Source organism: Trichechus manatus, unplaced genomic scaffold (genome assembly GCF_000243295.1).
Source record: "Trichechus manatus latirostris isolate Lorelei unplaced genomic scaffold, TriManLat1.0 scaffold00048, whole genome shotgun sequence".
NCBI lineage: Eukaryota > Metazoa > Chordata > Mammalia > Sirenia > Trichechidae > Trichechus > Trichechus manatus.
In genome coordinates this window covers 1,836,354-1,851,767 of record NW_004443984.1, presented here as the reverse complement: position 1 = coordinate 1,851,767, position 15,414 = coordinate 1,836,354, and the positions used below count along the sequence as shown (strand labels likewise).

The following is a 15,414-nucleotide window of genomic DNA, read 5'->3' as shown; positions in this document are numbered from 1 at the left end:
GATATTGTTGATGTGTTGTGAGATTGTTAATCATTGTCATAGGGCAACATGTGTAGTAACTGTTAAATGAGAAACTATTTTGTTCTGTAAGCCTTTGTCTTAAGTGAGAATAGCAGCACAACTGGAAGAGCGTAGTCAATGTCACTGAACTGTGCAAGTAGAAATTTTTGAAACTGTGTATCTTTGGCTATGTGTATTTTCACCAAAAAAAAAGGTTGAGAAGTTAGAGGGTTGATGTGTTATGGGGTTGTTAACCAATGTCATAAAACAATATGTGTACTACTGTTTCATGAGAAACTTTGTTTTGTAAGCCTTCACCTGAAGTACAATAATAAAAAAAATAAAAAGTAATTAAAAAAAATCACAAATAAAGGAAAATCCAAAGAGTCTCACATTGAATATTTTAATGATAGAAACGGGCAAACAGGAAACAAGAAAGCAAATAATGTTAAGTTTAGAGAAAAAAGAGAAAGAAAATAAGCAGGAGGAATAATCTAGTTGGAAACGAAAGAGTGTTAGGAAACAGTATATTGTGTTCATGCTCTGGAGTCAGACTGTCCCAGTTTACATTCTGACTTATTATTTACTAACTCTGTAACCTTGGACAAGTTATTTAACTTTTCATGCCTCAGGTTCCCCATCTGTAAAATGAGGTTAATAACAGTGCTTCCCTCATAGGGTTGTTGTGAAGATTACATACGTAAATCTACCCGTTGCTTAGAACAATGTTAGGTACGTAGTAAGCACTTAATAATTACCAGCAATTATCATTATTAACAAAATAACCCAGCAAAAGGGAAAAAATGCACTAACAGATAACAAGTTAGGATAGTAGTTAATGAAATTTAAGGGATATTTTCACGATCCCTTTAAAGCAACAGGTCGCTAAAGACCCCAAGAGGTGGTTCCTCTCTTGCTTTACAGGGAGAGAGAAGTAAGCATGGCTATCAGCCTCCTCAAATTCAATATACAACTACAGAGGAGTGGAGGTTTCTACACCTCTGTAAAGGGTTATTAATGTAAAAGAAGTGAACCCCTTGCTCTTTACTCACTACCTGGCTGTGATTATATCTATTTATAAGGAACCTGACTATTAGATTTTTCTGTGGTTCTGTAGTTGGACTCAAAAGGCCTATCAACCTAGAGAAACACGTATCAAAATGAAAGGAGGAATGGAGAAGACAAAGTAAGTCATGCTCTTGAGCTTTTCCCCTCCTGATTTGTTCCCATTTTAGGAAGAAAAAAGGGGGAGGGGACAGAGAAAGAAGGGAAAATAAATAAGAAAGAGAGACTTTGTAAACAGCAGGAGATAAAGATAGCTCAGAGCAAGGTCTTACGAATGCAGTGACTAGTTCTGCTTTCATTGGACCAAGCAGATGTGGTCCTCAATCATTTAACTGAAACCAACTGAAACTGAAAAGCAAAATATTTTGTTTAATCTAATCTGCATCAATTTTTCCCATCACAAAGTTCATATTTAAGACCATCCCACATAAGTTTTTGTTGTTCCATCCTCATTCCTCTAACACCCATTTTATAAAGAATAAAACTTAAAAGCTGGGAGAAATCAGAAGAAAAGAAACAGATGACAAGCCAGGACATTAACAGACAATCTGAGCAATGACAAACCGCCTGCACTGGATTAGGGGGTCAGGAGGGGTTTCATTCCATATTGCCTTTTGAATTTCTTTGACTTTTTCCCCTAATGGTCCTGTCATAATTCTAACCTTTTACAGGAAGAATGGGAAGGCAGAGATATTTAGAATTCAAGTTCTAATGTTATACTTTTCATCACAAAACAGAAACAAGACAGCTTTTTTACCAAAAGAAAAGCTCTCACCAAGAACAACAAGAGGGAAAAAAAAAAAAAAAAAGAGGTATATGGGATGAGTGTGTAACAAAATCACAGCAGAAACGCAGCACACATCTCTCAAAGCAGCACACTCTCTCACATACCACTCTGACAATTTGGACTTCACATAAGAGAAGTCATGAAGTCTTCTGCTCATTAATAGTGCTACTGAGAACAGACTAGCGCAAAATAAGAGAGGTTTTCCGGACGTCAACATGCAAAAGGCAAGGCTTCAATTCTCACATTCGAAGCAGCTCACATTAAAGAGATAAACTACTTAGGAACCACACTCCTTGGCTCTGGTTTGCAGAACACAAAAGGCATGCACAAATGCAAATCTCACCCCCTTTTATTTTAGAAGAAAGAGCTCCTGTATTATCCAATTTGTTTGGAGATACAGGTAGACTGAAAAAAAAAACACAACAAAAACAAAAAAACACACAACCATGCCTATTTACCTTGAATGGGATAAGAATAATGTGCTGGGCTTGGCTGGCTTGTGGTTAACCCTGTAGTGCAGGTAAGAACACTGTGTTGACTTGGAGATGGAGTCTGAATTAAACCACTTTCAGGTTTCATACCTGGCCACAATGCACCTGAATCAGATAAATTGGACCAATTACAAACAATACACGGGGACTGAAGAGCATGGTTATGCTTGCAAGTATCAGTCAGTAGGTTTAAAATCTAAACCTTAAAAATAAATTTGCTTGTAAGAGAAAATTACTGATTCTCCCACTTGTAATATACCACAAGCAAATACACTTTCAAAGAACTGGGGGATGGAGCCATAGAAACAAAAATTTTGCCAAAAACCTCAATAGTGATATTTACGGTATATAAGCTTATTTCAGTGGTTGGGAGAAACTGACCAGGGTTCAGAGAATGAGCTACTAACACCCAACTGGAGTATATGTCATAAAGAGTGCTTGATGTTCATGTATAGTGATAAATCACTTATGCTGCATTGTCAAGATGGGAGACATTCCACATAAATTTAAAATTCACTTACCCATTAAATAAGCACCAAACTTTTCTAAAATATATTAAAATATTTCTCAACCTCCTTAAGCTCGTTAATCTTTGTTTCTTTCAATTAGGAAACAATAGCTGCTTATTTTTATAAATGAAAAAATTTCAGAAATATGTAACCTAGAAAAAATAAAGCCATGTATAACCCCATCATCCAAACTTAACCACTAACAGGTTGGAGAAGAGTCACTAGATTTCTTCTATGCCTTTACTAATAATTTTTTTTCTTCTTTTTTTAAAAATAAAAATGGGATCATGTTATATATACTATTCATAACTTGCTTTTTCCACATAATACATCTGAAAGACATCTTTCTGTATCAGAACATAAAAATCTATCCTCCCTTTTTAAACAACTGCATAACATTCAATGATTAGTTAAATAAATTATGCTACATCCAATCTCTTATTGATAGGCATCATGGCTGTTCATTTTTATTTTATTTTTATCACAACGCTCCTGAGTAACCATCTTTCTAAAATATATTTATATCCTTTCCTGCCTTAAGCAGAGAGGAAATAGTGAATATAGGTTTAGGTTTTCAGAATTATTGTTATAAAGATCAATACTGTGCTGTGTTATAGATACTACAGAGATACTCCCAGAGGCTATTGTGATATGTGAAGACACCGAAATCAGCACTAAATAGAACTCAACAGTTCTTTGATTTTTAAGTTCTTACGTCACTGTCTTTTCCCTGTGATTTGTTACTTCTTGACAATCTCCTGTTTCTGGCTGTACCTCCCTTTTAATTTGCAGTAAACCAGGAAATCATAAGCAAAGCTTGCTAGAATCTAAAGTTAAAATGAAACTAAACTGCTTCTGTATGAGAGCCTAAGGATGTCCTTTATGAGTGAAATACTTGTGATCTTTAGTTCACAGTTTCTGTGATAATTTTAGCTATGCAAAAGCCTATTTAAAAAAAAACAAAAAACTTAATGCTTGGTTGTTCACTGTACTCTAAATAGTTATGGTTGCTGGATGAATGCAGCTGAAGCTGAAATTTACATCCAAGAAGGTTCATCAAATACAATTCAGGTAAGAAATCAATACCAAGGTTAGCCATGGCTTCAAATTCAACATTAGCTTATTTTATTTACCCTGATCGGATGATGAATTCAGTGAATGAATAATATATACAATGAGAAATGTAATGCTTTGATGAGGACTCCATCTTCATCAGGGCACTGAGATACTTTGATGTGACTCAGACATGTCAAATTCGTTGATAAGTGAATTTAAGAATAGTAAAAGGAGATATAAAAATCTTAAATGGTCAACAATGAGACATAATAAATGCTTTGCTCCAAGCCGTAAAGGCATTAAAAAAACTAATGCTGTATTTTTTTTCCTCATCTATTAACTATATGGAGGCCGGGTGGCACAGAGGTTAAGAGTTCCACTGCTAATCAAAAGGCTGGCAGTTTCAATCTACCAGCCTCTCCTTGGAAACCCTATGTGGCAGTTCTACTCTGTCCTATAGGGTCGCTATCAGTCAAAATCGACTAGACAGCAATGGGTTAGGTTGTTTTGGTTTGGTTTATTAACCATATAAAATAATTATTTGTGGAGATAGAGGAATAATAACATTTGTACCATGAATTAAGGAGTCCTTGGGTGGCACAAACAGTTAAGCGCTTGGATTCTAACCAAAAGGTTGGTGATTTGAATCCACCCAGAGGGATCTCAGAAGAAAAGATCAGAGTCACTGAAAACCCTATGAAGCACAGTTCTACTCTGGCACACATCAAGTCACCTCGAGTTGCACTCAACAGGACTGCCTCATTTTTCCGGGTCTTAAAAGTTTTCTGCCTTTGACAGGGTACAGTCTTACCACTTTTCTATTGCTCTCTATTAGTAGAAAATATTTGAGGTTTCCTGCTCTTACAGGCTTCCATCTTACATAGGTTCTGGCTTTTGCAGGTTTTACTGTATGATGTGAAATGTGAATATTAGTGCCATGATTCTTGGTGGCTGCTTATAACTTTTTTTTCGGTAAACAAATCATCATTTTAATAACTTTCAGATTTAGTGTAATCAATTTTTTTTCCAAAGTAGGTTCTGAACCTAAGGTGCTGGATTTATGAACATGTTTATTATTACATTTGTACTAAAATGCTATCTTATTAATAAGAACATATCTACTGAGAAGCTTTGCTAGTCTCATTATTTAATATATTTTTAAAAGCTTATGTAAACTGTCTTTATAAACTGGTCCCTCTCATAAGGTCAAAACTTAGGGCACAAACGCCCACGACAAATAGGGGAATAGATCGTTTTGAATGTCTTTGGCCAAAAACACAAAGTAGATATTTCATATATAATTATTTTATGACAAATAGAGGAATAAAAGACAACGTGGACATTGCTTTCAGTATGACCTGTAGCCCTACTCTTTAAGCATATAAATATCTTCCTCTAAAATCATCCTTCCCAGAATTCTATGTAATAGCTAGTATGACCAAATGCTTTGACTGTATAGCACTACTGCCCACAGCAAATAAGGAAACCAAACCCTGGTTTCCTGACTCCTCGTCCACTGCTCTTTGCCTACAACTACAAAGCTTCTCTGGTACTTTTAAGCACCAAGAGCATGCTGTGGAGCAACAGCTGGTCTAACAATGGGAAAGGAAGTCTGACCCTGAGTAGTAATCCTCCTGTACCACACACTGGGGTTTTATCACAAACTTTCCAAGTTTCTCAGCACAAATACTTCACTATGTTACTAACCAACTAATCAGAGCAGTTCAGTTTAGAGTAATACGTACCAGGGTAGTGAATCTTTAGAGAAGCTAAGTTGGGTTAGGAATTGAAGTACACATTAATGTTGGAAAAAAGCCCATGAAAGAGTACCTTGGTTTGTTAATTCAATAGATGATTGAGATTAATAATACATTACTAAGTAATTTAATCTGATTACTTATCCTGATTATAAAAGAAATGGATGTATATTATAGAAAATAAGAAAATATAGGAAGTATAAAAAAAAAAAATCCCAGTGTCTCACCACACAGAAACGAAACAAAACACAGGCAGTCCTTGTTTTTGCATGTTAACCAAAACCTGTGCATATGGGAACTACGTCCTTGTTTTGCACGGTTCTGTGGTATATGAGATCAAATGTGTACTGCTAACATTAACATTTTTTCCTTCCAAATTATTCTATATGCATACATTTTTTTAAAACACTAAATTGGGACTAGATTATACTTTGTTTTACATACTGCTTTTTTCAATTATAAGATACTGAGTGTATTCTAAATAGTCTCAAGACCCTAAGTATACTTTAAGAATATGACTTATAATGGCTACATAGTTGTTCATTTTAAGGAGACACTGCAATTTAACACATACTTTGGTATTCAATATTTAGGTTGTTTCTAAATTTTTGCTATCATAAGCAATGATGCAACAAATATTTTGGTTAAATTTTTGTGGATATCTCTAATTAGTACCACAGAACAAATTCTTAGAAGTGAAACTACTAAGGAAAATGGTATGAACATCTTTAAGGCTCTTGACACATACTGCCAAATCTTCATCTCACATTAAAGTTCTTTTAAAATAAGTTAGAAGAGTGGCTACTAAGAGCATATTTTATTAGTCATTAAAAATAAATGAGTGCCCTCTCCACACACATAATTCCTTCATTCAGATCACTGGAAGTTAAACTTCTAATCCCCTTCCTGCCACCCCACCTCATTTCTATATAGCTTTGAAAAGAATATGACCACTATTCCTCTACTTTTTAAAGATTTTTTTTATAAGATATTCTTTTCTAGATTTATTCTAGTCTTTTCCCCACTCTTCAAGAGGATGAAGTTTTTAATTTCAAGCTCAACTCTGAGACCATATTTTTGCAACAGATCTAAATTTATGAGCACCTCTGGAATTAAATCAATCTGGGTTCAATTCTAATCCCAGACGTTTACTAATAGCATGACCTCGGGCTAGTTACCTAATTCATCTAAACCTCAGTTTCCTCATCTACAAAAAGGGATAATTAATGCTACTGCTTACCTCATAAAACTGTTCTGAGGATTAAATGGCACAATAATGAAAAGTGTAAATTACTTATTCTTAGTGTTCTACCTGGTATGGTCCAAAAACCAATACAGTTGCCGTTGAGTTGATTCCAATTCATAGCGACCCTATAGGACAGAACACAACAGCCCCATAGGGTTTCCAAGGAGTGGCTGGTATAGTCGTACTGCCAATATGGGCAAGCACTTAACCATTGCGCCACCCAGAGACTCATTCACATTTACTCCAATCTAAATATCTCTACAGTAAGTCTCACACATTATTTAAAGTCAAATCAAGCTAATGATTATCTCTCTGAATTTCTGACAGAGGAATTTATGAAACACAAACCTCCCTTGCCCCCAAATACAAAAAAAAACCCAAAGCAGATTACTAAGGCAGCCTGTTGTTAGTAATATTTCTTCATAATATAAACACTGTTTCCTTCCAATTTTTAAAACAGAGATGTCTACTTTACAGAATTTTCTTTCTTTCCTTTTATTTAATACAAGGGAATGCAGTGATCATAAAAAATACCATAATATATAGGACCTATATGTCTGTGGCACTGTATTTGGTATCCTATAAATTGAGTTCAGAAGTAAAATAGGAGATTTATTTAATACTGAACAGAAGAATGATCAACTATTCAATAATGTCATAAAAGGCGTTGGGTTTGCTAATTGAATGCAAATCAAAACAGAAGGTAAGAAAAAATAAAAACAATTCTTATTTCATAATTGCTAGCCTATTATTATAGCCAGCTGTTGAAAAATTAGCTTTAATATACACAAAAATAAACAAACACAAACATATTCACAAAGGATTCCCTTTCCAAAAGGACTACTCAGTCTTGGCAGGTTAAATATACCACAAATACAAGATTTAGTAAATTGGCTGGTATTGACAGGCATGGAGGCATGCATGTGTAAATGGGAGAAACAAAAGAATTTCTGTCTCCCTTCTCTCATGAAGTTATCAACTACCACTGTCAATATATGTAACACCCAATTTTTGTTTCTAACAATCACCAGGAGCCAAGGAATGCTAACAAGCCTAAAAGTAAGAAAGCTGTCACTGTCATAAAAGACTATCCAAATGGGCCAGGAGAAGTAGGAATGTAGAAACCAAAAGCAAGCGGCAATTATACATCCAGAATCTGTGGTTATCTGTTTTAAAGATTTTTCTAATTCCTGGCTTGCTTCAGTAAAATCTACAGAAATATGACTTTATTAACATATTGTATATTTTAAAAGAAAAATACAACATTCTTTCAATTTTTTCAACTTAAAAATAATACAGTATTCTCTCAATTTCTGACACCAATTCTAGGAAAGCAGGGAAAGGGCAATAAAGCACACTGCATCTACCTATCTACTTATACACTCAGAGAAAAATCAGTGCAGATATTAACTATCCAAATAACCTCAAACTGACTTCTGGTAAATCACTCTAATTTATAGTTCATATTCAAGATACCTAAAACCAATAAACAAAACTCCCTATGTACATGATAAGGTTATAGAAAATTTGGATTTCTCCCATTCTAAGATGACTTTCTGTTTCAGCAGAGCAAACAATTTGATCAGAGTTTGGGAATAAGAGGGGATAGGAAGAAACTGGCAAAAAATAAGAGAGAGCAAACTATGAGGTATATTCTAGCTAGAGATTTACTCCACCTGGTATCATCAAGAAATTACCCACCTTAAAATACATTATGCTTACCTAAACATGGTACCACATTACATACAAAGTCTAATCAATAGTTATTCCTCAAAGAGTTTTCTAAACACTTAAGGATTCCAACTGCAGAGTTGAGACTCAGTACCTTGGAAAGAGCTAAATTTTGGTGGATAAATAAATGTGTATTGAAAAGGTGTAGTTTTATATTACATTTAGCGAACACGCTGTTGGAAAGTTCCTGCCCAACTTTCACCACACCTATAACCGAGTACATGCTGTGCAGAGAACAACTCGTTTCTCAGCTCCCCGAGGTCAGCCATGCTTGCTTGCCTTTGGGGGAAAGACGGACATTTCTAGGGGATAAAATCAACATTCCTAGAAACTGCTTAAAATAGGATGCCTTACCAAAAGGAGGTAGTCCGTATGTTTGGGTTGCCTGAGGGTAGACAGCATAGGGCTGAGACTGCTGTAGCGTCTGGTACTGAGTCTGCCCAGGATAAGCAGTTTCCGAAACAGGAACTGAGAGGATATGTGCATACGGTCTAGAAAAGTTCAAGAAAACAAAAACCTTTATGTGTGATTTATTTTAGTAATGAGAAACAGGGAAAATGGCTAATACCACTAACAGCAAGGAATCAGCAACAGGGAGGCTGACCTACCCCATAAAATGGCTCTTGCTATGGTCACAAAATAGAACCCTTTTCTCTTTTTCATGTTCTATCATCTACCTAAGGAATAATGTTATGGAAATTTTAATAATTTCAAACATCCTCCCAAGGTCCAATTATTATCCTATAAACATTTGTAGATTGCTACTGCACGCAAGGCCCTATGTGAGATACAAGGATGGATTAAATTTGTTTACACCCTTATGTCTACATACAGAATAAAATCCTAAATAACAGGAAATTGGATAGAACAGGATTGACAATTTGCTCATTCTCCACCTAGTCCCCAGGGCAAACTAAAATTCTGAGAGAGAGAGTGGGACTAGAAAAAAAGGGGCAAGGCTGGTGGAGAAACCCATCATAAAACTGGGGAAGGGTTAGGCCTCAGTTTCCAGATCAAGCTTATAATACAGGAGCCAGGTCGACAGGAAAATCCATGCACTGATACTTAAGCCAGAGCACACTGCTACTAGTTGGTGCCAAGTACACTAGGGATACCTAGGGATGTAAATTCAGCAGTGACACCCCTGGGAATTTAGATGAACTAGCTGACCTGGTCATTACATCTACGCAGTAAGATGGTCTCACATTTCATGTGCTAAATTTTTAGACACCAGTTACTTTATTTGGTGGGTTATATTGAAATTATAATGCAAGAAAGAATGTGCTTTATATGCCATATGAGTCATAACAACAAGATACTGGGGAAGGGGGTTAGTGTTACAGACGGGAAAAAAGATTCTTTTTCAGCTTTACGGAAGAGAAGAATGAAGGAAGGCTACAAAGAAATGGCATGTGAACTTCTGAAGTGAGCAGACAGGATGTGAAGAAATTAGAAAAAGGGTGTTCTTAAAAAAGAGAAAGGCCTGGCAAGGGGAAAAATACCTTAGCATAAGTACAGAGGAAAGAAAGCAAGGGCTTCAGCCTGCAGCGAGCATAGATTATATCAAGAGAAGTTTCAAAAGAAAGCTATAAAAATAGATAGCAAAGACCTTGAATGCCAGGCTACAAGAGTTCAGACAAGTCTGAAACTGGGAGCCACTAAAATATTTAAGCAAAGAGTGACAAGATCAGAGCTTTTCTTTAAGGACCATTAACATGACATTGCTTTGAGGAATGGATTAGAGGGGAAAGAAATTAGAAATGGAAGTCCAGTTAAAAAACTATTATAATGTAATGGCTCAGATTAAGTGGTAGGGAGGGTTTGAATTAAGACAGAAGGTACAGATAATAAGGTGTCCTGAATGTAGTGTTATGTAAATATTTTTTGAATGAATAAATGAATTTAGAATATGCAACATATTCTCTTCTCAGTAGATTCTAAGGGAATAAATTTGAAAATCTCTACATTTTTTAGCCATATGTGAGTCCAGGAAATAGTTCAGGTTGCAGTTGTGACTCAAGTCACATGGGAACAATTTAAAATCTTAATCATCTCAAACGGATTTAAGCAGGGGCAGATTACCCAGTAAGCACAGGTAAGCACAGGCTTACCTGTGCTTACTTAGTAATCTGTAGTGGCCAGTTAGTAAGCAAGCACAATTAAGCCCGTGCTTACCTTGCTTTCTGGGTCATTCGCCCTGTCAGGGATTGTAAATCTGAAGAGGCTTTGATTCTGTAGGAAGTACTGTGGGGTTGGGAGAAAGACAGATGCCTGCCATATCTAGATGCAGAATCTCTGATGTATGAAAAAATGTGAAATTGTTCACTACAGATGATCTGGTACCGTATTTATCTTGCCTATTGGATAATTCACCCCTGGATTTAAGATCCATATATGTTAAAGATCATAATATCCTTTTTCATATAGTGTCATTATAGCTCAAAGTACTTTCACATTTATTATCTAATTCTTTCATAATGGTTCTAGAGAGTAGGTATAGTCATTTTCGCAAAAGAGGAAAACCCTACAAAAGTTATTGGCCCAAGGACACTATTAGTGTTAATACCAGATTAGAATTTGGAGGACTTACTGAGTTGACTTTTTAATGTTTATTTTTTAATGGATACAAAATTCAGAAGGTACGAAAAGGAAACAAATACCAGTTTCCTTTTCATTTCAGCCCTTCGGCATCCTTTACTCCTGCTAACAATTTCTTTATGTATCCTGCAGATGTAAGCACGTATGTATATATCGAGGTTTAATAATCACATTTGCACGTATCTATGTATGTATAGGCCAGCTGTTTATAAATGTACAATTAGTAGCTTGGTGTTCACACTGTTCTGAACTTATCTATCTTGAGTAACTTGGTTGACCCTACATGTTGATCTTAGCCCATGAAGACTTAAAACATTGTCTCTTAAGTGACTTCAACCTACTAAATCTGTCTTACTTTAAGCCCAGCCCTACTTTGAGGACATCCCTCAAACAAGAAACTGAACACAGATTAGGCTGAGAAGTCTCAGTCTGAGGCTAGCCTGAACTGTTTTTATTGATCTGTCTGTCAAGGTAGAGGAAAGAATAATTAGAGGTCAAGCAGTGATAAGCTTTGATCACTAACACTATTTTGCATTTTCAGTGCCTACTCACTTAGAGTGAGCTCCTGGGTAATAGTGATCTATTCCAGGAAACCACCTGCTTTTTAAAGGGATGTTACATAGACTCTATATTTAGAAGGAATAAAAAGTTGGAGTAGGGACAAGGGAGGTGAAAAGAAATTAAATACCAAATTAAATTTTGCAAAGAGCCTAGTGAAAAAGCATAGAGATTTTAGAAATAATTATTCAACTTACTTTGCAGAATACATTTGTGAGGTATAATCATTGGATGAGCGAGGGATGTAATCGGTGCATGTCATAACTGAAAGAAAGATAACATCATCAGGTAAAAAAATTAGAACATTTCAAAAATGAAATGGGAAAATTGTATATCTCACTGTACAGTCTTTCAAACTAAATAACAAAATAAAGCTTAGACATCAGAAATTTAGAAAGACTATTAGAAAACACCTCACTGTTCTAACAACCTGTTTATAGTCTTTTAGAGACAGCAAAAGAAGGTAAAATGTGGGGGGATATGGAAAAGAGCTGAAGATTGGTACCAATTGAGCTCTACCCATCACTCATGCCTGATCTAAAACCAAGATGAAGCAACCTCTTAAGCTATAAGCTGTGTTCACAGGCAAACTTAAAAAGATCATCTATTTAGGAAAGCACATTATGCTTCAGCTTATTCATTCTTTGGGTGCTTACTGTATGGTGAGTAAAGGCTATAAGAATGATTTGCAGGAAGACAGACTTGAGGACAGTACCCCATCTTGTTAGAAAGCTGTAGCTACCGCTGTGTATAATCATCAGCAGAACAGATGCAAGTACAATTCTATACTACTATTTTTAAGCTTTGTAGTAAAGGCTCTGTTAAGGTTTGGCAAAGCAGAGAAGGATCTGAGGAACTGAGGTGACGCCCTGACAACCCATCAGGTAAAAAGACTTTCCCAGCCAGTGCCCTCCTGACACTGATTTCAACCACAATAGCTGCTGTGAAGGTCTGCCCCTCTATGATTTCATTTGGGATTTAAATGCTGTAAACATTTGACTCATGTTTGACAGGTAGCAGAATCCTATTCATTAGGCGCTATTTCAATCCATGTTGTAGACAGTTACATCATAGTGAGCTTGCACCAGACTCCTGAACTGTTCAAGAACTTCCTTCAACATCTATAAAGGAGCTCACTTTACTGTGAATAAGGACTAGGGGTAAACTTTATGTTTAGCTGGGTTCCCTGAAGGAGTGCCTGACCCTAACAGGGCATCTTAGTCAAGAGCAGATGAGGGGTCAATTCATACCCAACAGTGAGACAAATCGACACCTATATGTTTATTATAGAAGGTCTCACCCAAGGCCATTGTTTCAGCTCTTTATAAATAATTATTAGAAATGTGTAGATTACATTCATTATAGAACTGTGGGGCAGTTCTACTGCATCCTCTTGGGTCACTACTGAGTCAGATTTGACTTGATGGCATTATAAATGTCTACGATAATTGATAAAAATGAAAGAGATATCAATTAGATCTAAAGTTCTTATCATCCTTCACAAAGCATGTACAGTAAGCTCATTTGAATGATGATTCCTTCTCTGCTGACAGGTACTTTAAAAAATCCAAAACTCTACTCCTCCACCAATTTAATTTAATTCTAGAAGAAACTGACAAAACATTCTGGGTGATTTAGGCCAATTTTTACATCTCTAGAGAATGAATGAACCTTGATCTTTGTAGTAACTGGGAACTACGAAAGGATTATAAAGGGTCAAGGCATATTTTGCTATTATACAACAGGAGGCTCAAGTAATATACTGGCTTCCACTAGAGTAGCAGCAGTAGAGATGAAGTGAAATGAAAGAACTTGAGATAAATTCTGAAGGTAAAACTGACAGGACATTCTGATGGATTTCAATGTGGGGAATGAGGAAAACAGGAATACAAGATGAATTCCAGGTTTTTAGCTTGAATCACTAGAGGGTAGTCATGCTACTTCTAAGATGGGGAAGTTTGGAAGGACAGACTTGATGGGCTTTAAGAGAATCCTCAAGGTTGGTGGTTTGAACCTACCCAGCAGCTCCATGGGAGAAAGACGTGGCAATCTGCTCCCATAAAGATTACAGTCTAGAAAACCCTATGGGGGCAGTTCTAATATGTAACCTATGGTTGCTATGTGTCAGAATTGACTGGACTGCACCTAACAACTACAACAACAACAAGGGAATCAATCAACAGCTCTTTATTTTAAGTCTGACTTTCCTTTTAGCCATCCAAATGGAGATTATCAAATGGGCAGATGGATACACAAATCTGGAATGCAGGGGAGAAGTCAGGCTGGAAATATAAATTTGGGATTCGTTAACAATGTACATATTTAAAATAATGGAGCCCTCGGGGCGCAGTGGTTAAGCGCTTGGCTGCTAACCGAAAGGTCAGCAGTTCAAATCCACCAGCTGCTGAGCGGGAGAAAGATGTGGCAGTCTGCTTCCGTAAAGATTTACAGCCTTGGAAACCCTGTGAGGCAGTTCTACTCTGTACCATAGGGTCACTATTGAGTCAGATTTGACTTGATGGCAATGGGAATTAATGGATGGGAGGATGTAGAAAGAGAAAAGATGATGGCCTGGAAGCAAGCCCTGAGGCCTGCCAACATTCAGAGTTCAGAGAGAGAAGAAGAGCTCATAAAGAAGAGAGGTGGGAGAAAAAGTGGTGAGAGGCAGAATATGAGGAGAGAGAAATGTCTACTAGAACTGGCAACATAAAAGTCACTGATGACCTTGACAAGAGACTTTCATTGGAATGGTGGGTATACAAGCTAAATTTGAGACGGTTGAACAGTGAATGAGATCTGTGAGAAAGCAAGTGAGGACAACTCTTTCCAGAGGTTCTAGTGTATCATGGAACAAATAGAAGGTCTATAACTAGTGGGGGATGAGGAGCCAAGGGAAGGTTTTTAACATGACAGATACTAGTGCATGTCTCTTTACTGACAAAAAGGATTAAGAAGAGAAGAAAGTGATGATACAGGAGTGGTGGTAGGGTAACTATAGTACCAAGGTCCTTGGAGGCAAGAGGGAATAGGATATGGAATATAAAGAAAAGGCCTTGCCTTTGACAGGAGCAAGAATATTATTTCCATTCTTACAAGAAAGAAGCAATAAAACACAGGTACAAACACAGGTAGGTTTGAAGATCTGGTTATGGTGGAATAAAAGGGAGTTTCCTATGTGGCAGCTTCTATTTGAGAAACAGTCATTAGCTGAAAGTGCGGATAGGTGAGTGAGTATGGGTGCTTTGAAAGAAGAGGTGGTATGTAATACTAAAAGGCAAAACTCATTAGAAAAATGCAGTAGGATTTCCAAGCATGTTGAATGTCCAGTTGAGGTCCTGTGATTATGACTAAGGTGTAACTAGTCAGCTAGGTATATAATTTTACCTAATAATGTTTAGCTATTTGAATGCACGTATGGAAAAGGTAGAGAATTGGGTTAAAACAGGACTGGGGTTTAGTAAGGAGAGTACAAGGGGCAAAGTTATTGAGGGTATTTGTAAGGGAGTGATTACTATAAAGGACAATGCAATCTATGCTGAATAAGAAGGGAAATGAAGACAAGAAGGATATGATGGGTGTTGGACAGGTCAATCACATGGATGTTGAAAGCACCAAG

At 36.5% G+C, this 15,414-nt stretch overlaps 1 protein-coding gene across 11 annotated transcripts in view; it reads right to left on the bottom strand.

Annotated features, from left to right (window-relative positions):
• The window catches only part of EYA3 (EYA transcriptional coactivator and phosphatase 3), a 239,462-nt gene that overhangs the window by 61,526 nt on the left and 162,522 nt on the right, over positions 1–15,414 (bottom strand). For 10 of the 11 annotated variants that reach the window (XM_023732058.1, XM_023732062.1, XM_023732056.1 and 7 more), the window contains exons 5-7: positions 11,996–12,062; positions 8,997–9,133; positions 2,311–2,448 (exon numbers count right to left, since the gene is read on the bottom strand). In XM_023732058.1, coding sequence (XP_023587826.1) covers positions 2,311–2,448; positions 8,997–9,133; positions 11,996–12,062 — 342 coding nt within the window. The remainder of the gene's footprint in view (positions 1–2,310; positions 2,449–8,996; positions 9,134–11,995; positions 12,063–15,414) is intronic. The other variant, XM_004377044.3, reaches the window with a different exon arrangement.